The sequence below is a fragment of the Capsella rubella genome, unplaced genomic scaffold, assembly GCF_000375325.1.
Source record: "Capsella rubella cultivar Monte Gargano unplaced genomic scaffold, Caprub1_0 scaffold_2, whole genome shotgun sequence".
NCBI lineage: Eukaryota > Viridiplantae > Streptophyta > Magnoliopsida > Brassicales > Brassicaceae > Capsella > Capsella rubella.
This window is the reverse complement of record NW_006238922.1, coordinates 9,180,650-9,201,614: the sequence shown is the minus strand read 5'-3', so window position 1 is coordinate 9,201,614 and position 20,965 is coordinate 9,180,650. Positions and strand designations below refer to the sequence as shown.

Genomic DNA, 20,965 nt, shown 5'->3' with positions numbered 1-20,965 from the left:
ATGAATAAATATGTAAATAACATCCTACAATCTTAACTCGTTTGAGTCTGTTTTCATAAAAATTGTTGACAAAAAAAAATGAGAGATCATGAGTAAACATCTAAAAGTTTTATCGAAAAGAAGACTTCATATTCACCATTAGATATCGCTATATCTTTTCCACAACATCGAAAATGGAATAAACTTTTGTTTAGCGGTGGTTTAAAGTCAATTAGACTATTGGGAGATACACTGGTTTGTTATGTGTTATGTGTTCATCAGTTTTACAATTGTACACATTTAGTATATTAGTAACATGTATAATCATACTTTAGCATTTGAATTCCTAGCAATGTTTTGATCGCAATGTGAAGTTTAGATATTTCTTCTTTCTTTTACTTCACAATATATTAAAGAAATATTATAAACATATATATTTAATACAAATTCATATCTTTAATAAAAAAAAATACATATTTCTGTAGACAGCTAATTGAGTTGAACATTTTTCATGTGAAAGTTCATGGCATTTGACTTCAATAACATAGATATTAAATATTGTTTGCATTTGTTTTTTTAAGGAATAATGACAGTACTGAACTATTGAATACAAGAAAATAATTTGATGTTCTTTTTACCAGTACTGCAATCATATTAGGAGCACTCAACATTAGTGCAAGAGAAGATGTAAACAGTTAAAAAGGCTGGCTTGGAATTGCACAATACCCACCAGTTCTAACATCCACTCACGAGACCTCTTTCTTGCATTGGAAGAAGACCTTTAATCAAATTTTACAATCTCATCATATTTTTTTCTTCACTATGAGAGATTCACAATCCACGTTATAAAAAAAATCAAATTCCTTTCTTATGTCGAAAAGAAAAACAAAATGATATACAAAAGGTAAAGTCTATTTAAAAACATGAATGTGCAGCAACAGACACTTTAAATGATATGTATTATCTGATTTTTCACATGTTTTTTTAATCAAAACATTCTGAAGTATTTTTGTTAGAGATTATGAATATTTTTGTCATTATATTCCAAATCTCGTCCCATAACCAAATATTTATTTTCCAATAACCAAAATCCATGTGTATTACGGGGTAACTACCGAGTTTGTACATCATTTCTAAAAGATACGTACGTTGTATAATCCTTCTTTTTAATGTATATCTTTTTGTAAGATTTGTAATTGCCATCGATTTCATATAAGAAAATTAACAAATAATTTATGAAAACTTTATATGATATATAACGTTAACGTGCGACAAGACAAAATAGACAAAATTGTCAAACACATTGAATAAATGAAAGTCAACCGTTAATGGAAGGGAAAAAAAAAAACGTTATTATCAGAAAAATATCAAAGAAAAGTTTAAATGTGGAACGTGGTATCATTAAAAGTCCACGACGCAATATCTAATATATTTTTCATAGCACATGTAAAGGCAAAAATGTTCGATAACTCTATAATCATACTCTGTTCACACGTCTGACTATAATTAGACCTACAAATACGATATGAATTATTGCAATCCTCTGCTGCAAATACAATACCACCATCGATTACAAAACTTTGTAATGAAAAGATTTCATTATTCAGAAGATTTTTTTCATAATTGCTAAGTTGAAATCATGCCTCTTTTTTTTTTCATTCCTTGAATTCTAAGAAACCTCGATGCATTAGTTTTACTTCCTTTAATAATCCATAATTATGGTTTTGCTTTTCAAAATAAATTGATAATAATTAATAATAATTGATATCTATAGATTTTGTTTATGTAGGTATTAATATCATCAAGATTATATTCCTTCTGATGATCTAGTCATCTAGCTCTTTCATTATTAATGTTTATTAATATATATTTTTGGTTTACATCTTTAAAGAATGTGTTTATTTTTGATGAATGTTAATATAATATTTTAAAGAGACATACTAAATTGCAAAAAAACAAAAAAAAATTGCCAACAAATATATTTTAAAAGGCCAAAAAATAATGTCAAACCTATTGAAATTAGAAAAAAAAGAAGACATAATAATAGAGTTACCAACGTTTTCCGATTCTCTAAGTAAAATAAACATAGATTATGAAACTAATAAATCTTATACTAAAATTTGATAACTTAGTGATATCGTAAAACTTCTCTATCATTTCCAATTTTGATTTAGATTCGAACTCGTTCTTGTGAGTGTTAAAAAGCGGTCATGTGACCATTAACCTAGAAGACAGAAACAGAAGAAGACTACCGCCAAAGTTAAGAAAGGCCAGCCACCACTAGATAAAACCCGAACATACTTTTGCTCAAAACTTGTTTACACACAAAAATTTAACGAAAACTTTTTAAAAGAAAATAGAGCACAAACACATATGTCATATGATAAAAGCATCCAACGTTGAAAAGACAAAATCCCACTGCCTCTCACATCTCTTAAGCTTTACATTTTGTCAACCATATATAATAAAAGTGTATATATATATATATATAAATATAGCTGAGCTCTTATTACCATATACTATCTTCCAAACCGTCCTACAAAGCTTTTTCATTAGTTTACTTCTTTCCAAAATCATACATAAACACAAAAAGACAATATCTTATTTTTTTTGGCCTATTCTTTCTCATTGATTAACACACCCATATGCTTAAACTCCCTTCATTATCTTCCATGGCTTTGAAGTTCTCTCAGATTCTCTTCGTAGTTCTATGGCTCTCTCTCTTCTTCCTCCTTCTCCACCACTTGTACTCCCTCAACTCCCGCCGCCTTTATCTAAACGCTTCGACGGAGGAGCCCTCTTCAATGTCGAAGCAACAGCATCAACGTTCCCACACCATTAGATTAGTCGTCAGCAGAAAAGCTCTCTCCCAAAGATACGACTTCACGCCTTTCATCAATCGCCGCCATGATCATCACCATCGTTCCGAAGAGCAATACGACGGTGATGAGATCGACCCTCGTTACGGGGTGGAGAAACGCCGTGTTCCCTCCGGACCGAACCCGTTGCACCATTGATGATGACACGTGTTTCATTTGTGTGGTAACATACCTTTGTCTAGCTTTTTTTTTTCTTTTTTGGTCTCTTTAATATATTTCAGTAAGGGAAAACAATTAAAGAATAGAGAATATAGATTTCTACAATTTGGGTGTTAATACATTTTATTATATTTTTCTTATAATTTTGACGATTGTATTGGTGAATATGTTGATTTACTAAAGAGTAAAGATATTGACAATCTTGATTAATTATTATTGAAATTTTGGTTTGTATTGTTACTGAATAGAGTAATGACTGTTATGTACATTGATTACTAGAATTAGTATTTTTTAAAATCAAATAGAACAAATCGGTCGTTGATTACAATGATGGATGGTTAAATAATTGCTTTGACTTTGGGATTAGCCAACCAGTAGCTGCAACGGCACGTCACACACAACTCAGAGATATTCTAGAATGCATTATTATTGTACCAAAAATAAATAGCAATATGGTGTAATATAAACAAATGAAGAAGACTAATTTTATATACAAAACAAGTTATAATGTCCTTTTTAATAGAGAAAATCAGATAAACTCACCCAAATAATATATATATATATATATATATATATATAAAAGGATATGTAATTTTGTAAAGAGAAAAAGATTAAAAACGTTAAAGACATTATTTGGTAAGTCTAAAAATGTCTTGAGGCCTGTCTTTTCGATAGAAATAAGGAAATTGTCATTTTGCAAAAGCTTCACTGTCTCTCAATCTAAGGATTTGCCGACTTTTTCCTATTTTGATTTCTACACCAACTAAATTTTATTTATGATATTGACATTACATAAATGCAAAAAGGGACCAAACAATCCAGAGTAAACGAGAAAGTTACTGAATACATTTTTTTTTTTTTGTAAACGAGAAAGTTACTGAATCTATAATTTTCTGTAAACTATAAAAAACGATAAGGTATATTTATACAAGCAAAGGTAAGAGGAATTTGGGGTAAGTTTTATAAAGTTGTTATCTGATAAATAAGAAAAGTCACCATTGCACAGTACTACTAAGACAATATATAGTAGAGTAGTGGTTGTGTGTTCATCATTTCAATGGACCCCTATCAGATAGTAGGTTTGTGTGAGTGTGACATTGAAAATATATATTTTTACAATGTTTTGTTGAAAAGCCAAATCGAATAATAAAAAAAAAAGCAGAAACAACTAACTGATCATTGTCCAACAAAATCATCAACTTCCAAAAATTATTTACAATTTTAAACTTTTTACAAAATTACATGGCCAAAACCCAAAAACCATAATGCTTGTGTTTCCATAACCTAACGTTACAGAAAATACCATCAAAAACTATAGAGTTGTTTTCGAAAAACATACAAAACTTTAGCCTCGGTAGAGAAAAATTGGGCCAGTTGATTAAGAAATTATCCTAAGTGGATAATGAAATATTAAAGCCCACATAGGCCCAATAAATATTTACACGAGCTAACGTTTGTTTCACATAGTTTGCAACTTGCAAGTGGAAGCACCGAAGAGACTTTGGGGTTGAAAAGTGACGATTTAGTACAGAGTGTGAAGTTTCAGAGCGGAGGAGAGAAGTCTCTTCTTGTAACTGTTTTACTAACTGCTTTCACGACGGAGTGTTGTCAGAAAGATTTCAAATTTGAACAATTTGCTTCTTCAATTTCTAGAAAGGTGTGAAATTGGGGCTCTGTCATCTTCCCCTCTTCAATTGATGCATCTGGGTCTTTAGGGTTTGAAAGGAAATGTTCACTCCACAAAGGAATCGGTGGCCGGAGACTGACCGGAAAGGAAAGGCGATAGCTTTTTCCGACGAAATCATGACGCCGTCTCCGCCAAGGGGGCTCCTAAGAGAGGATGATGACTGGCGAAAGTTCAAAGAGGTTGGTTTGCTTGATGAAGCTTCACTGGAGAGAAAAGATCGTGATGCGCTTATAGAGAAGATCTTAAAGCTTGAAAAAGAGGTACATAAAGTTTGGATTTTTTTTTTTTTTTTTTTTTTTTTTTGCTGTATGGAGTGTTCTATATTGGGTTTGGAACTTTGAATTGAGAAAGTATTGTTTTTTTTTTTGTCAGCTGTTTGATTACCAACATAATATGGGGCTTTTGCTAATTGAGAAAAAGAAGTGGACTTCGACAAATGAAGAACTTCAACAAGCATTTGATGAAGTTACGGAGATTCTCAAACGTGAAAGGACGTCACATTTGATTGCTTTAAACGAAGCTGACAAAAGAGAAGAGAATCTTAGGAAGTCTTTGAACGCCGAGAAGCAATTTGTTGCTGAGGTATCTTATTTCTCAATTCAGGCTGTTCTGTTGTGGGTTTTGTTTGTGTTTGATGCTTATTAGACGTTTCTGCTGTTTGTGTATTTTAGCTTGAGAAGGATTTGAAATATTGGCAACAAGAACATTCTGAGGTGAAGTCTACTTCTGAGGCAAAGTTAGCTGAAGCAGATGCTTTGGTTATGGGTATGAAGGAAAAAACTTTAGAGGTGGATAGAGAGAGGGCTATTGCTGAAGAAAAGCTTTCAGTGATTAATAGAAAAAGTTCTGAGTTAGAAAGGAAACTTAAGGAGGTAGAGACTCGTGAAAAGGTGCACCAAAGGGAGCATCTTTCTCTAGTTACAGAGTATGAAAAAAAATCACTTTTTATTACTCATCAGTTTTGTTTCTTGTTTGTTGGTATGGAGATTTGACCTCACATTGTTCTCTTTTGCTTATGTTTCTTAGACGAGAAGCTCATGAGGCAGTGTTTTACAAGCAAAGAGAAGACCTACAGGATTGGGAGAAGAAGTTAACACTAGAAGAAAATAGGTTGTCTGAAGCTAAAAGAAGCCTTAACCATAGAGAAGAAAGAATTATGGAAAATGAAAGAACTATCAAGAAGAAAGAGAAGCTCCTTGAAGAGATGCAGCAAAAGACAGATATTGCTAAGTCAGAATTAACGGAGAGAGAAGAATCTATAAACACTTTGCTAAATGACATTTCTAAGAAGGAAAAAGTGAGTTTACTAGTTGCAAAATTTTTTCTGCTTCCTGTACATTTTTGCTTATATAGCAATTGGTTTCTGTTTTAGGATTTTGAAGCCGTGAAGGCTAAAGTTGATATCAAAGAGAAGGAACTCCATGAATTTGAGGAGAAGCTTATTGTGAGGGAGCAGGTCAGCCTCAACTTGTCTAAAACTTCTTTTCTCTATTTGTTAAATATATACCGCCTTTTCTTTCTTGGTCATTGTAAATCTTCAGTAAATGAATAGAAAAATTAAAAGGTAGACGTGTCTTTGTGTTTTGATATTGTATTACACACACATTCCCACCCACCTCTATTAGCTACAAAATCAGAATTTGTATACAGAACTTGGGGTAATGTAACTAAGAGGAATATTTTAAAGTTACGGTGACATTTCTTGGGGTGATGCTACCGAAATTAATAATTGTTTGGAACAACTTACAGAACTTAATATATTCCAGGTTATTATTTTTTCTTTCGTTTCTGTCTGTTAATTGCCAAAATACTGTGCTTCAAAGAGAAATGACACTGATGAAATTTAACAGATGGAGATTGGGAAGCTCCTTGATGATCAGAAGACTGTTTTAGATTCTAGAAGACAGGAGTTTGAAATGGAGCTTGAACAGATGAGGAGATCCCTTGACGAAGAACTTGAGGGAAAGAAAGCTGATATTGAGCAACTGCAAGTTGAGATCAACCAAAAAGAAGAGAAGTTGGCGAAGAGAGAGGCAGCTTTGGAGAAAATGGAGGAAAGACTGAAGGTGAAAGATAAGGATCTTGAAGCAAGGCTAAAAACTGTGAAGGAAAATGAAAAATCTTTTAAAGCCGAAGGGAAAAAGCTGCATTTGGAAAATCAACGATTGCTCGAAGATAAAGAATGTTTGCGTAAACTAAAAGATGAGATTGAAGAGATCGGAGCTGAGACAACAAAGCAGGAGTCAAGGATTCTAGAAGAAAATGAAAGTCTCAGGATTACAAAGGAAGAGAGACTTGAGTTTCTGAGGCTGCAGTCTGAACTGAAACAGCAGTTAGATAGAGTTGAGCAAGAGGAGAAGTTGCTCTTAAAGGAACGTGAAGAACTGAAACAAGATAAGGAAAGATTTGAGAAAGAGTGGGAAGTTTTGGATGAAAAGAAGGCTGACATAGCTAGAGAGCAAAAAGAAGTTTTCGAAGAAAAAGAGAAATTGAGAAGGTTGCAAATATCAGAGAAGGATAGGTTAAATAGAGAAGAGATGACATCAAGGGATGATTTGAGGAGGGAGTTGGATGGTGTCAAGATGCAGAAAGAATCATTTGAAGCAGACATGGAGATTAAGAAACTAGCTTTGCATGAAAATGCCAAAAATAAGACCAATCAGTTGGTTGAAGATCTTGAGAAGCAAAAAAGGAATCTTGACATGGAGTTGCAAAGGCAAGAAGAAGAGGGTGAGAGAGATTTTAATGAGAGGGCGAGAACGTATGAGAAGAGAAGCCAAGAAGAGCTTGAAAACATTAATTACACAAAGAAGCAGGCTCAGAGGGAGATTGAAGAAGTGCAATACGAGAAGCTTGCTCTGGAGAAGGAAAGAGACGAAATTTCTATCCAAAAGAAGCTGTTGAAAGAACAAGAAGTTGAGATGCATAAGGACATCACTGAGCTAGATGTACTTAGAAGCTCGTTGAAGGAGCAACGAGCAGAATTCATCAGTACAAGGGAGCGTTTCCTAGTATTTCTGGAAAAACTTAAGAGCTGCAGTTCCTGCGGAGAAATAGCCGAAAATTTTGTTATGTCCGATCTTCAACTTCCTGATGTTAAAGATGGGGACAAACTTTTTGGGAAACGGAAATTAAAAGCAGACGAAGCTTTAAACATTTCTCCCAGCGCAGAAATTAGCAGGAAAACATCTTTTATTGGGAAAATTGCTTCAAAGCTGTTAAGTATATCACCGATTGGGAAGACAGATAAAGTCACTGATCTGGGTATAACAGTGAAGCTTCCAAAATCCTCGCAACGTGATGATAATCTGGATACAGTGTCAGGCGATGATCACGAACCATCTGCTACTGAACAGAGTTTTACAGATAGTAGAATACAAGAAGGTCCTGAAGTTTCCCTGCAATCAGAAATACAGAGTGAAAAACCTAGACGTGGTAGAGGTAGGGGTAAGTCTGTTAGAGGAAGATCGCAAGCAACAAAAGCTGCTTCTAAAGATTTAAAACCATCTGATGTAGAAACTCCAAGAAAGCGACAACGCGAACATGCATCTAGAATCACAGAAAGTGAACACACAGCTGGTGATAGCGATGAGGGTGTAGATAGTGTCGCAACTGGTGGACGTAGGAAGAAGAGACAAATAGCCGTTCCAGTCTCTCAACCGCCTGGGCAAAGCCGATATCATCTTAGGAGACATAGAAAGTAAGTTCCTACTTTTAAACTGGGAAAATGAGTTGCAATGAAATCAATACGTGTGAAACTAATATTTGTATGGAAAATCCTTTCAGTGTAGGAACAGAAGAAGATAAAGCACAAGCATCAACAGGTGCCACAGAAAAACAAGAAAGTGTCAATGGTGATATCAGAACAGTGGCAAGTCCAAAGGATACTCTTACTCTACCACAAGGTGAGATTAGAGAAAGTGGCAAAGCTGAAGTATTAGTGGAAGCGGTAACATATGAGGAGATTGTTAGGGTATGATTTTCTGAAACATCAAATTGGGTGTTCTTTCTTTCTTACTTTTCCAGCATGTCCAGATGTTCTCTCTTTCTATCTGAGTGGAACATGTGAGCATGTCAATCATAAGATATCTTTATTCTGAACCATAAGTTTTGATACAGGTTGAAGCAGAGACTGGGTTCAAGGATAACAACACCGGAAAGAGGGCAGTCGAAGATGCACAGTTAGAAACAGGAGGCATCAGTGAAATAAGAGAGCATGGTGAAGATGATGATGAGAATTTCAGCATGATCGAAGAGGAGAACGAAGGAGAAGGAGAAGCAACAGAGCGCCAAGGTGATGCTTCCATAGGAAAGAAGATTTGGGTCTTTTTCACAACCTGATCATGTTTCCTTTATTTCTCTCTAAAAGACAAAAACTATCCCACAAGTAGGATTTGCAACATCTTGTTATGTGTTGGTTCTTTTTTTAAACTTCACTTTCTTTTCTAAGCAACCGAAACAAAAAGGAAGTAAATCTTGGAAGGCATGAGCATGTTAACAAAATGTAAACATTTGATTTTACTCTACCACTACCAGCTCCATAGAGATAATGTTGGTATCCAAGGAAGGAACCAAACTAGACTTAGAGGTAAAGAAACTAAGTTACACAAGTCATTATTATGGACCTGACATCTTTTTTTGGTTATGTTTGCCTGAAAATCGCCAAACCAAAAATGAAGTCCCAAAACACAAAACGGTAAAAGGCAGAAAAGGACTACACAATGGCTTATATGTAGGATCTTACCAAGATTTGAAACTTAAATTGGATGGATTTATAGTGAGTAGATAGTAGATACGCCTCACCTTTCAATGTTAAGACAAAAGACTGAAAGAGTGTGGTCCAAAACAAAGGACATGCAAGAGGAGGAGCATCAAACTCAGTCTTCATTACACTCCAGTATTAGAAACATCCTCATTAATTTCTCAGTGGCAAAGTTTTATGACTTATGAATCAGTCATAAAATACATATTCTAAGTTCTTTTAATGCTCTTAATTCACTAAATCCAAAGTATTCTTCAGTTTTAGCCACGCATTAAGCTTCTACTTGTGAGTTTTTTTTTTTAAAATATTCATTTTTTTCAGGAAATATGATAAACTGTTTTTGAAGAAAGGGACAGTTGATGAAAATATCTAAATTCTGTAAAGAAAATTATCATAAATAGAAAATGCAAAAATCTGAGAGGCTGCAGAATTAACAGATCCTCTTATAAGAGACTTGATCTTCTCTGTCTTTCGCTTTCACTAGCAATATCAACACAAGATGTTGGACCTCTCTCTTCTTATCATTTTCATTACCATTATTGTATCTCTGCTTTGGTAACTGTGTCTTGCTTTTAAAGATTTGTTTATTTTTTTTCTTTTTCTTTCTCCATTTTATGAATTTTAATCGCTAATGCTAAGTCATTGTCTAAATCCATAGCTATGTACCCTATCACTCCACAATGATCAAACATCCATAAAATAAGATGAACATGTAAAAGTTGTTCTTTACATTTTCTTTATACTCTTTTTCTCATATAGACATATAGTGTTTGTTATTTCGGATTTAAACTCAGTATTTCAGTTTTGTCATCTTATATAGCCTCTGTGCTATATATGTAATCATAAGTTAGAGAAACAGATTTTTGGCTTTTCCTCTCTTCCTCTCTGGTTGTGCTCTTCTTCATGGCATGTCTTCTATAACAAACCCTAAAGAGAAACAAGAAACAGAGAAACCTCTAAAGTTTTCTTGAAATTTTCTTGTGACACAAACCAAGAAATAGTTTGTATACAAATCAACCAACATTCATTGTTTTCAAAAAGGGTCCCAATAACCCCATTGTAGTGATAGCTTTGTTTTCATCTCCCAACATTAGCACCCACCCAAAATTCTTGATTATCTTTTTTTTTTTTAACTTTCCCTTGATAGAAACATATGTAACAAGTAGGAATAATTCCAATACAGAGAAGATCCACACAACACTTTTCTTTCTCTTTCTCTTCTTTTGTATCTTCTCATTATAGTGTCTCAATATGAAGTTGCTTAGACTCAGGAAGAAGCAACGTTTGGTGTTTTTACTATGCGTGTGGTGTTTGGTGGTGGATTTGAACAAGGCAGAAACAGAGGAAAGTGAAGGAGGTCCTATGGAGAAAACAGAGCAAACTGCTCTCTACTCTACAATTCAAGGCTTTGTCGGTGACTCTTGGAATGGCTCTTATCTTTATCCTGACCCTTGTGGCTGGACTCCTATCCAGGTCCTTTCTCTCTTCATTCTTCTTTGATCTCATTTGACTCCTTTCAAGAACAATAAATTATTACCAATTATGGGAAATAACTATATTAGCAAGTGGCAACTAATGATAAAAGATAGTTAAAGCTTTCAAGATTCTGATTCTTGAACTGAAAAAAAAAAGATTCTAATTTCTTGAATTCTAAAACCGATCAAAAATGATTGAACAGCTGAAGTAACTTATCTGTTTATGTCTATAATGTTATCTCAAGCCATAAGATAGATTAAATGAAAATTCTTAACTCACTTTTTACTAGCAACGAGTAGTAAAAGTTCTTTTGTTCCATGCATTTTGATTTGTAATATCTCAACTTCATGAAACTTCACCAGTGAGTGTCAGAGAAAAAAGTCATTTCCTTGTTGTTGGTTTAAACATAACGTTTTCAATATAGTTTTTCAATGTTCTTTTGTTTTTCAAGAAATTTTAATTATTTTTGTTCTTAACTTTTGCAGGGTGTGACTTGTGATATGTATGATGATCATTGGTATGTAACTGCTCTAAGCTTTGGGACTGTTAAAGACAACTCTTTTGATTGTGCTGAGGTTCCAGTGATCAGACCACAACTCTTTGAGCTCAAGCATCTCAAGTCCCTCTCTTTTTACAGCTGCTTCACAACACCCAACCGATATCTAGCTTCAATCTCTGATGAGAAGTGGTTGGATCTCTCTAAAAGCTTGGAGAGACTTGAGATCAGATCAAACCTGGGATTGATAGGTGAACTCCCTTCTGTCATCACTAATCTCACCAACCTTCAATCTCTGGTAGTGCTAGAGAACCAGTTAACAGGTCCATTACCGGAGAATTTGGCCAAGTTAACAAGACTGAGACGCTTAGTATTGTCAGGAAACAAGTTCACAGGGAGAATACCAGAGGTCTATGGGTTAACCAAGTTGTTGATATTGGATCTGAGCCGGAACCTCTTATCTGGGCCGTTGCCTTTAAGCATTGGAGGATTGGGTTCACTGCTGAAACTTGATCTCAGTAACAATTACTTGGAAAGAAAGTTACCTAGAGAGCTACAGTCTTTAAAGAATCTAACTCTTTTGGATCTTAGAAACAACAGATTCTCAGGTGGATTGACTAAAGAGATCCAAGAGATGAGTTCTTTGGTAGAACTAGTTCTATCCAATAACCGCCTAACCGGGGACTTGACAGGAATAGAATGGAGACATCTCAAGAATTTGGTGGTTCTAGATCTCTCCAACACAGGATTAACAGGGGAGATTCCTAGTTCAGTCTTGGAGCTCAAGAAACTGAGGTTTTTAGGTCTGAGCAACAACAGTCTTGGAGGCAAACTCATTCCGCAAATGGAAACCGAAATGCCTAGTCTCAGCGCGCTGTACGTGAATGGAAATAACATCACCGGAGAGTTGGAATTCTCTAGGAAGTTTTATGAGAGGATGGGAAGGAGACTTGGTGTTTGGGGGAACCCTAATTTGTGTTATAACGGAGATGAGATCAAGAACCTTAGCGATCATGTTCCTTTTGGTGTGAACCAATGTAAAAGTGTTAAGGCAGATAAATATTAAGACAAAAGCTGTGGTCTTTTCAATTTAATCTCTCTATAATAAAAATACTAAAAAAACACAATTGAAAAAACCCATTAAGTATATCAAAGAACTTGGGGGAGGGGTTCACGTACTGCTTGGTTTGTTTCATTTACGTTTTGGGGATTTCTAGATCCGAAGTGTTTAGCCATGGCGAACAATTTGACTTCATTCTACACCCGTATATATGAGGCTGTGAACGATTTTTCAGTGGATTCAATAATCTCGTGGGAAAAAACTAACAACATTTTCGTCATGTCCAATTCATTATGAACCGATCATGGACAAACCCATAAATGATATAGGTTTTAGTGGTCTAAGGTCAATATCGTCCACGGACAAAACGGACTAGACATAATGGATAATAGGCACCCCATATCAATTAAAAATTAGGTTAAAACTGATTTGGAGAAAAATCTGAAAATCATTTTTCATCTCATATTTCAAACATAAGGATGTAAGAATAGGTAAAGTACAAAATCATGTTTTGGCGGAAAAATTACAGAATCATATTTTTAACAGGAATATTACAAAAATCACTTTTTAGCGGAAAATGGCGAAAAAATTACGGAATCATGTTTTTGACGAAAAAAATTACAAAATCACATTTTTAGCAAGAAAACTAGAAAAACCACGTTTTTGACAAAACGAATACATAATAACCTTTATGACGGGAGATAACAGAAAAATAGGAAAAGCAAATTTTTTGTTGGCAGAAAAATTACAAAATCACTTTTTTGACGAGAAAGTACGGAATCACGCTTTTGGCAGAATATTACAAAATCACGTTGTAATCTAATATTTTTTTTTTAATTTTTGTGTTTGTTTGTGTTTGAATCTTGCTATATATGTTTTTTGTTGTCCTTGTTGGTAAGGGATTTAAAAGAGTTAAGGGCCGGGGTCTCCACACATGGAATTAAAAAATGCTAATTTGTGAGGGAAAAAGACAATTGCTCCATATTAAATCCATTAAAAATTTCTCCCGTTAAGGGAGTACGTTGTATTGAATATTTTAAACATAGTGGTAAATATATACATACAGTAGTCACCATAGATTCATTTCATTCATCACATATAAACAAGTGGAAGTGACAATCAGAAAATTGAACGAGAAAGAAAAAAAAATGGCGTGGATGAAATACATATAATTACGAAAAATGAATAGTAATAATAAAATTTTATGTGATAAAGTTATTATTATTTATTTTTAGTTTTATTTTGTTGTAGATTCTGACTCAAAAAGCCTCTATGGGAATGCTTTTAGTGTTTTTTGTTTTTTTTGGTTTTCGTCAACCAATGTCAAAGAATGATGGCAGGTAAATATTAGAGTCCTCGTTTTGAATCAAAGGATCCGTGATAATCAATAACCTAAAACTTGGAAAGTTACTAAGCTGCAAGTATTTTCGATTATTTAGAACCCAAATTATATAATCTCTCTTGTTTGAAACATAATGTGTTTTTTTCATACGAGGAATATTAAATACTGTATTAAACTTTTTTTCCATACTAAAAGTTATTTACATAGTCATAGATACTATAGCTTAAGATTAAATAATAATAATAATATAGCTTTTAGTATATATAGATATGTGTTTCCATCAAAGTATATATAAGATAAAGAAGTGTATATGACTTTTTGCGACATGTCTAAACGTAGGAGTGTATGTTTTGAAACTTTAACCTTTTTGCATTTCATAATATATATACATATATAAAAGTCTAGCTATTGGAAAAAAGTAATCCGTGAAGAAGTCTCGTATAGATTCAGAAATCAGGTGGATATCCAAATCAAAATTGGCATAAACTAAACAAAAACGTGAATCATGGGAAAGCCACTTGTCAAAGTTGTCAAATGTTGTGTATCTGAGTCAACCCTCCATACTTGCATCTTTCTTCTTTTAAATTTCTTGAAGTACCTTCTCACGCAAAAGATATAGAGTTGGTATACTTTGTTTTTACGTGCCCTGTGCATGAATTTTCAGTATCTTTCATGTGTAAATTTCTTGTATCATGATTAGCCTACGACATGTTTTATTATCTAATTCTAATCTTGTTTACTATATATACGTACGTACGAAAGCTCTCTTGTCTGATATGAATTCGAGAGCTAATCTTGCTTTACTAGTCATAATCTTGTGATATATATAAGTACTGTTGAAAGTTTGAATTATACAAAAGAAAACAAAAGACTAGTGACGATGTCCATAATCAAAACCATTAAGTATTTCTCGCGTCAACGGAGTTTATACATACATATGAAAATATTGAAAACACGACAGTCCCATCAAACCAGATTCCCATTTCATATTCATGACGTACGTACGTATAGACGAAGGCGGCGACTAAAAACAATGAGAAAACTTCAACCTTTGAATTTATAAAAATGATAATACAGAAAATTCAAAGTCTCTCATTAGCGTAGGCTACACTCCTCTCTTGACATTCCCCGACTTCCCCCTCATTTCCGCCACACTTATTTCCAATCAAATCCACACAGACACACAAACATGTTATAAATATACACATAGTCACACCATACATACACATTATTCATTTCATTCATTACTTCAAGAAGTGGAAGTGAAAATTAGGAAAAAGATAGATTACCAAATGGCTTCGTGTCGTACGATGATGGTTCTGCTCTGTCTTGTTCTGTTTCTGATGGCAAGTAGTTCTTTGACAGCCGCCGCGAGAATTGGAGCCATGAGGGAGATGACGATCAAGAATGGAAAGAGCTTAAGGGTTATTAAATACAGCCATATTTTGGGTTACTTACCTAAAGGCGTTCCCATTCCTCCTTCTGCTCCTTCTAAGAGACACAACTCTTTTGTTGACTCTCTTCCTCATTGAGTTGATTTCCTTAATTCTTTGTATTTTATTTATTTATTTGTGGTTTTGTTTTGTAGATTAGATCAACATAGGTTATACTCTTTGTATATGCATACGATTTATGTATACTTAAATTTGAATTTGTTCCTTTTTAATATATGTTTAAGGACTTAATATATGTTTAAGGTCATGATGGCAATATAAAGATCAAGAAAATGGATTAAGATTTCTTTGCCTTCTTTCAAATTTATATGTACTTCATATTTCCATAGGTCTCGCACACCATAAGCTAATCAAACATGTGTTAGTACTTAGTCTTAATCTTGTCATGTCTAGTGAAACTATTTTAAGGGACTAGTCATCAAAAGTATATCTTATCAAGAACCTCCTCAAAACCATATGAAGTTTATTCCGTAAAAGAGATTGAAATTAATGAACTAATTCTTTTATTGGCCTAAATGTGTTAAGACTGGTTTACACAAATATCTTGCTGCACTATATATTTATATTAATGACCAAATTAGTTAATGAACAATTATACAAACGAATTTACAATATTACAATCGTATTCATGTATTTTTTTATTATCATATTTTATGATGTTTTATAAGCAGGTTAATTACAATCACACGTTTAAGTATATTTTCTAATTAAATTTAATATTAACTAAAATAATGTAATTGCTTATATGTATTTGTTCTAATCTATGTTTATGGACTTAAGTATATGCTTGACGTCATGTAAAGTTCCTGAAAGCTTTGTTACTCTTCTTTTGAGTTTATATATACTTCTGATTAAGATTATTCCATATCCCTCACACATCAAACATATGTTAGTCTTAATCTTGTCATGTTCTTTAACTATGTCATATCCGTAACAAGGACCACTTGATAGGAAAAACAGAGACCAAAAAATACAGTAAAAAGGAGAAGAGAGAGAGAGAGGGGCATTCCGAGAATTGAACTCGGGACCTCTCGCACCCTAAGCGAGAATCATACCACTAGACCAAATGCCCTTGTTAATCTACAATCTGAATAATCAAACCACAAGACTCTGGCCAAGAAAATATATCATGGTTTAAATCTCTTTCTAAACTAGTTCTTGTAATCACCATTGTCCATTGGTGCGATTTAGCCTTCATTTTAAAAAGTTTTTGTTTTGCTTTTAAAAAATTGTTTAATTTCTCTTTCTATCTATTTGTATTTGAATTTATTTTTGGATCTCTTGTTTGATTTTTTTAGGGATTGAATATGAGTATATATTAGTGAATTTGATCAAGGGAGATCAGTTCAATCTAGGTGCGTAGATTCAAGATTCACTTGATAGTTGCTATTTCAAATTGGTGTATTTTTCAATTCTCAAAAGACTTGTTCAACTAGTACATGTGTTTAGTCTACAACAAAACAAAGATTTACCGACTACAATATTAGTCACCTCATGTTTACTAAGGTAACTTGTCAGTGAAATAGGTCGCAAGTGCAAGTGCTTGATTCCGATCATAAAAAAACAATGTCATCCATGATGGTTTTGGTGTTTGCGGAGCATATGTGAGAAGGATCTATCAATGACCACACTTTTCAAGCTCTTTAGCGAATTTTGAAAGTTGTAAACAACATTCATACAACTGATGAAGGAGCTTTGGAATGCCTCTTGAAATGATTAACCACTAAGAAAATGCATTTCCTCACAACCTCTTCGTCGTCTTTTAGATACTCTGAAATGCTATTATGTTTTATCTCAAGTTGAAAAGCCGGCATATAAGTTTCAGTAAGATAATCAATTCGAGTTTTGGTCGTCGCTCTTAGAGTTGTGGATTCAAGAAAATAGTCTTCTACTTCCAAAGTTATATTATTCTATAGCTATCAAGGTTGATGCAATTTCAGTGCATGTTATTTGTGAATAAAGTGTATATACATATCATTAATATATTTATATACATGTATAGCATAATTATACTAAGGAACTTCTATTTGTTTACAAAAAATACACACATATACTTTTTGCCAAAAAGAGAATATAGTTTACTAATTAAAATTTAAACATATACCTAGGCATGTCAATCGGGCTAGCCCGGCCCGGCCCGGCCCGAAACTCGTAAAGCCCTCATATATGTGAGCCCGGCCCGGCCCGGCCCGAAAAAATTCCGAGCCTATATTTCAAAGCCCGGCCCGGCCCTAACAGGGCTACATGGTTTTTCGGGCTTTTTTGGGCTTTATTTACCGATAAAAAAAATCAATTTCTAAGTTCATAATAGTTTTTTCAAAACTATATTTAAAGGTCTACTATAAAAATAATGCATCAAATTTTAAATAACTTATCAATATTCAATAAAACTAACTTAATTTAAGAGAAAAAAATAAAAGCCAAATAAATTATTTACACTTTAACCCAATAAAACATGGAACTAAAATACTTTAAATTATAAGATAGAGTCAAAATTTAATAGAAATTTTGATGATTTCAAAATCATGATACTTATATATATTTAGTTTTAGCTTTGTATAAAGATTTTAAAAGTAATAAGTAAGACTAGTAAGTAAATATGAAAACTATAACGTTAATCAAATCTTTTAATCAAACTAAAATATTCAAAAAATTCAAAATATATTTGTATAAGGGCTTTTCGGACCGGCCCGACCCCGACCGGGCTAAGCCCAAAAAACCCTTTAGCCCGAATGGGCTTAGCCCAAAAGGCCCGATTTTTTCTGGACATATATATTTAAGCCCGATCCCGATGTTTTTCAGGGTCGGACCAAACTAGCCCGCGGGCTTTAGCCCTAATTGACATGCCTACATATACCATTCATCACGCCGGAGAGTAAAACCTTCGGACAATGTCATAACAAATTGCAACTTATCATTTCTATAATTTAATGAGTTTATCAAAATTCACGTACGCATGAAACCAACATATTTGATCAACCTTAAGAATATTTTTATTAAAATATACTATTAGATCAGAGATTGATAAATATATTAAAATGTGAATATATTAATCATCAAAGTGAAATAATGGACATACAACTCGTAAACTTCTTGAAGTATTATATAATCTTTTATTTAGAAGATGTTAAAAAAAAAAAAAAATCTTTTATTTAGAATTTATAGAGCTATTAATATATTACAAGTTACAACACTAACTCTTTTATCGATTGTAAATGTTAAATATACATCTTTTAACCATATTTCCGCTTATATTTCCAATACGTATTGAAATATAGTTTCTCAAATAGTAGCATTACATTGAAAACGTCTAGCAATTTAACTTATATGAGCAACAAATCTTTTATGTTATAAAGCACAAATCACGACTACCAAAAAGTAAATAAAGCACAAATCACTATACGAATAGAATTGTGACACATCAGCAAACACAAAAGTAATTGAACAAGAAAAACAGCAAAAAAATACAAAAAAAAATAGTGGATTTGCATTGCAACTGCTCCTCCACAATTTTTTTGGTTCCACTTCCCCATATTCTCACATCCCACGATCTCCATTATTTTTAGTTTAAAGCCATTGTTAATGTAATTTCAAAATGCTAAACGACTTCAATTTGGCTTTAGATTTTTCACACAAAAAAAAAGTAGTAAAAAACACTACGGAAGAAATGGTGATCCATGAACAATCTTGGAGGATTTTGTCTTGACATTATATATAGTTATGACATCTATGAAGGAAGATATATTACTTCCACTAAGAGACTATGTAAAAATCAGACCAAATCCTAAGATGGTGATTCTATTACTTATTTTTATTAATGATGCAAATTTCTTTGTTTTTATAACGGAGTTGGATTTGAATCTCTAAGTTTTTGTTTTTTGTTTTGTATAGATTTTGTATCCCACGTATTGAGTAGTTTTAGTGCCACTGTTGCTCTAATTCATGCTTCCTCTTAACAAGGCTAAACTAAATTTACATTTTAACATTTTTAGTTGATCCTTCACATTGTACCTGTGAAGCTAAACCAATTCTGTTAAATTGATACAAAATATTTATCTGAATTTCCTATACTACAAATAACTATATTAAAATACAATATTACTTTTCGATCATTTTATTTAGTAAAATTATTGTTTAATTATAATACTACAAGTCCACAAACCTTGTTTTTTTTATTTCCACAAAACTGTATACTTCTTTCCCGTGGTACGAGGTCAAAACTAGTTAAAACTTATATTGCAAAAAATCAGTTAGTAATTCTATTTAGAAGGTTATAAGTACTGTATGTTTCACTCGTCGATCTCTCATACACCATGGTATTAAAAATCAAACATATTATAACTACAAAGTCGTAAAAGGAAAAGAGAGAGAGGGGGCATTCCGAGAATTGAACTCGGGACCTCTCGCACCCTAAGCGAGAATCATACCACTAGACCAAATGCCCTTTTTATTCAATACCAAATCAATAACTTTACTCATTCATTCATACAAGATCTCTCTATCTCAGTTTCCACTACCACCACAACCATGATGAGTGAAAGGATTGAATCCACTTCCAAACAATTTCTCAAGTGGCCAAAACAGAGGCGTTGGTAGATTCTCCCAATCATACCAATCCCATCCTTCACTCTTCTCCGGTTCCATATTCTTCGGTTCTTGACTCGAATCCACAAGCACCGCACTCATCGAAACAGTGACGTAGTGCGATGGCTTCGGTGCTTCTTTGAAGACATTGTTTGAAACAGTCAGAAGCTTCATCTTCTCAATCTTTAGACCAGTTTCCTCCATTACTTCTCTAGCTGCACACTCTTCAAAGCTCTCACCTGCTTATAAGAGCAAAGATTAGCTTCAACTATGTAATCAAGATTTGGGAGAAATCAAAAAGAGAGTGAGAGAGACCGAATTCGAGGTGGCCGCCGGGAAGAGCGAAGGTGGAGTTTCCGACTGAGGAACGTCGGCGACCTAATAAGATTGAGTTTTCTTTGAGAATGTAAACTACGACGGCGACTCTTGGTATCGCTTCTCCTGTCGCCATTATTGTCTGTCCAACACTGTGAAACCCTTTCGTGTCGTGTTTTTGGGTTTTGTTGACTTATTTTGATCGAACGGCGTCGTATTGATTCAGCATTTATTTTGTTTATAGCACAAATGTGTGATGTGTCTTTATGATTGGCTTACATAAGTATTTTTGCTACTTTCCCATTTTAGACTTTTTTTTTTTTAATCGTAATCTGTTAGTAGTAAATGATTATCCAAAAATTTGCCTTTAAAAAAAAAGTAAGTGTTAAAAAAAAAAAAAGTAAAAATTTCTCTTACAATATATATTTACTTCAAATCGTTTTTGACAAGTATTTTAGAATTTTCGCATCAGTTTATCATAGTTTACATTTTGTCTTTATTTTTTAATCATAATCAAGTCAATTTATTATATATTATCGTGTTTTCCATCATAATTTTTTTGATTCATATGGTTATATATTTATTTAACGTAATCCAATTATATTATTACAATCTAACTATGGTTATCGCATCTTAAGCTTATACTAATGGTTGACAAAAAAAAATCTTAAACTACTGTTAATTAAAATAGTCAATTGATACTATTATTATCTCCAAAGGACACTATGTGTTAACTTGAAAAAATATATTAATTTGAAATTACTTACCTTAA

The 20,965-nt window shown here is 33.2% G+C and overlaps 5 protein-coding genes and 2 non-coding genes across 7 annotated transcripts; 4 read left to right on the top strand and 3 right to left on the bottom strand.

Moving 5' to 3' along the window:
• Nucleotides 1-2,523: 2,523 nt before the first annotated feature.
• Nucleotides 2,524-3,257, top strand: LOC17895966 (CLAVATA3/ESR (CLE)-related protein 12). The gene has a single exon (XM_006301202.2). The coding sequence runs from the start codon at nucleotides 2,625-2,627 to the stop codon at nucleotides 2,994-2,996; it is 372 nt and encodes a 123-aa protein (XP_006301264.1). The 5' UTR covers nucleotides 2,524-2,624; the 3' UTR covers nucleotides 2,997-3,257.
• A 1,241-nt stretch (nucleotides 3,258-4,498) lies between these two features.
• Nucleotides 4,499-9,215, top strand: LOC17896177 (protein CROWDED NUCLEI 3). Its single transcript, XM_006300606.2, has 8 exons — nucleotides 4,499-4,964; nucleotides 5,077-5,286; nucleotides 5,376-5,629; nucleotides 5,731-6,001; nucleotides 6,077-6,160; nucleotides 6,555-8,404; nucleotides 8,491-8,677; nucleotides 8,824-9,215. Exons 1-8 carry the CDS (start codon nucleotides 4,746-4,748, stop codon nucleotides 9,043-9,045), a joined length of 3,297 nt encoding a protein of 1,098 aa, XP_006300668.1. The 5' UTR covers nucleotides 4,499-4,745; the 3' UTR covers nucleotides 9,046-9,215.
• Nucleotides 9,216-10,269: 1,054 nt separating this feature from the next.
• On the top strand, nucleotides 10,270-12,511 carry LOC17895217 (piriformospora indica-insensitive protein 2). The gene is made up of 2 exons (XM_006302213.2): nucleotides 10,270-10,939; nucleotides 11,428-12,511. The coding sequence occupies exons 1-2, from the start codon at nucleotides 10,718-10,720 to the stop codon at nucleotides 12,502-12,504; spliced, it is 1,299 nt and encodes a 432-aa protein (XP_006302275.1). The 5' UTR covers nucleotides 10,270-10,717; the 3' UTR covers nucleotides 12,505-12,511.
• A 2,582-nt stretch (nucleotides 12,512-15,093) lies between these two features.
• On the top strand, nucleotides 15,094-15,458 carry LOC17895536 (protein IDA). Its single transcript, XM_006303015.2, has one exon. The coding sequence runs from the start codon at nucleotides 15,133-15,135 to the stop codon at nucleotides 15,370-15,372; it is 240 nt and encodes a 79-aa protein (XP_006303077.1). The 5' UTR covers nucleotides 15,094-15,132; the 3' UTR covers nucleotides 15,373-15,458.
• Nucleotides 15,459-16,294: 836 nt separating this feature from the next.
• Nucleotides 16,295-16,366, bottom strand: TRNAP-AGG. Its single transcript has one exon. It is a non-coding gene; the product is annotated as a tRNA-Pro (tRNA).
• Nucleotides 16,367-19,581: 3,215 nt separating this feature from the next.
• Nucleotides 19,582-20,459, bottom strand: LOC17895708 (nudix hydrolase 1). The gene is made up of 2 exons (XM_006301458.2): nucleotides 20,194-20,459; nucleotides 19,582-20,117 (listed from the first exon to the last, which is right to left on the bottom strand). The coding sequence occupies exons 1-2, from the start codon at nucleotides 20,327-20,329 to the stop codon at nucleotides 19,798-19,800; spliced, it is 456 nt and encodes a 151-aa protein (XP_006301520.1). The 5' UTR covers nucleotides 20,330-20,459; the 3' UTR covers nucleotides 19,582-19,797.
• On the bottom strand, nucleotides 19,667-19,738 carry TRNAP-AGG. Its single transcript has one exon. It is a non-coding gene; the product is annotated as a tRNA-Pro (tRNA).
• Nucleotides 20,460-20,965: the final 506 nt, after the last annotated feature.

Bases quoted from the DNA above. Each gene is read 5' to 3' on its own strand.
- LOC17895966 (XM_006301202.2), top strand. From the start codon at position 2,625: ATGCTTAAACTCCCTTCATTATCTTCCATGGCTTTGAAGTTCTCTCAG.
- LOC17896177 (XM_006300606.2), top strand. From the start codon at position 4,746: ATGTTCACTCCACAAAGGAATCGGTGGCCGGAGACTGACCGGAAAGGA. The intron at 5,287-5,375 runs GTATCTTATTTC...TGTGTATTTTAG, and splicing joins AGAAGCAATTTGTTGCTGAG to CTTGAGAAGGATTTGAAATA. The intron at 8,405-8,490 runs GTAAGTTCCTAC...AAATCCTTTCAG, and splicing joins CATCTTAGGAGACATAGAAA to TGTAGGAACAGAAGAAGATA.
- LOC17895217 (XM_006302213.2), top strand. From the start codon at position 10,718: ATGAAGTTGCTTAGACTCAGGAAGAAGCAACGTTTGGTGTTTTTACTA. The intron at 10,940-11,427 runs GTCCTTTCTCTC...TAACTTTTGCAG, and splicing joins GTGGCTGGACTCCTATCCAG to GGTGTGACTTGTGATATGTA.
- LOC17895536 (XM_006303015.2), top strand. From the start codon at position 15,133: ATGGCTTCGTGTCGTACGATGATGGTTCTGCTCTGTCTTGTTCTGTTT.
- LOC17895708 (XM_006301458.2), bottom strand. From the start codon at position 20,329: ATGGCGACAGGAGAAGCGATACCAAGAGTCGCCGTCGTAGTTTACATT. The intron at 20,118-20,193 runs GTCTCTCTCACT...TCTTATAAGCAG, and splicing joins CGGCGGCCACCTCGAATTCG to GTGAGAGCTTTGAAGAGTGT.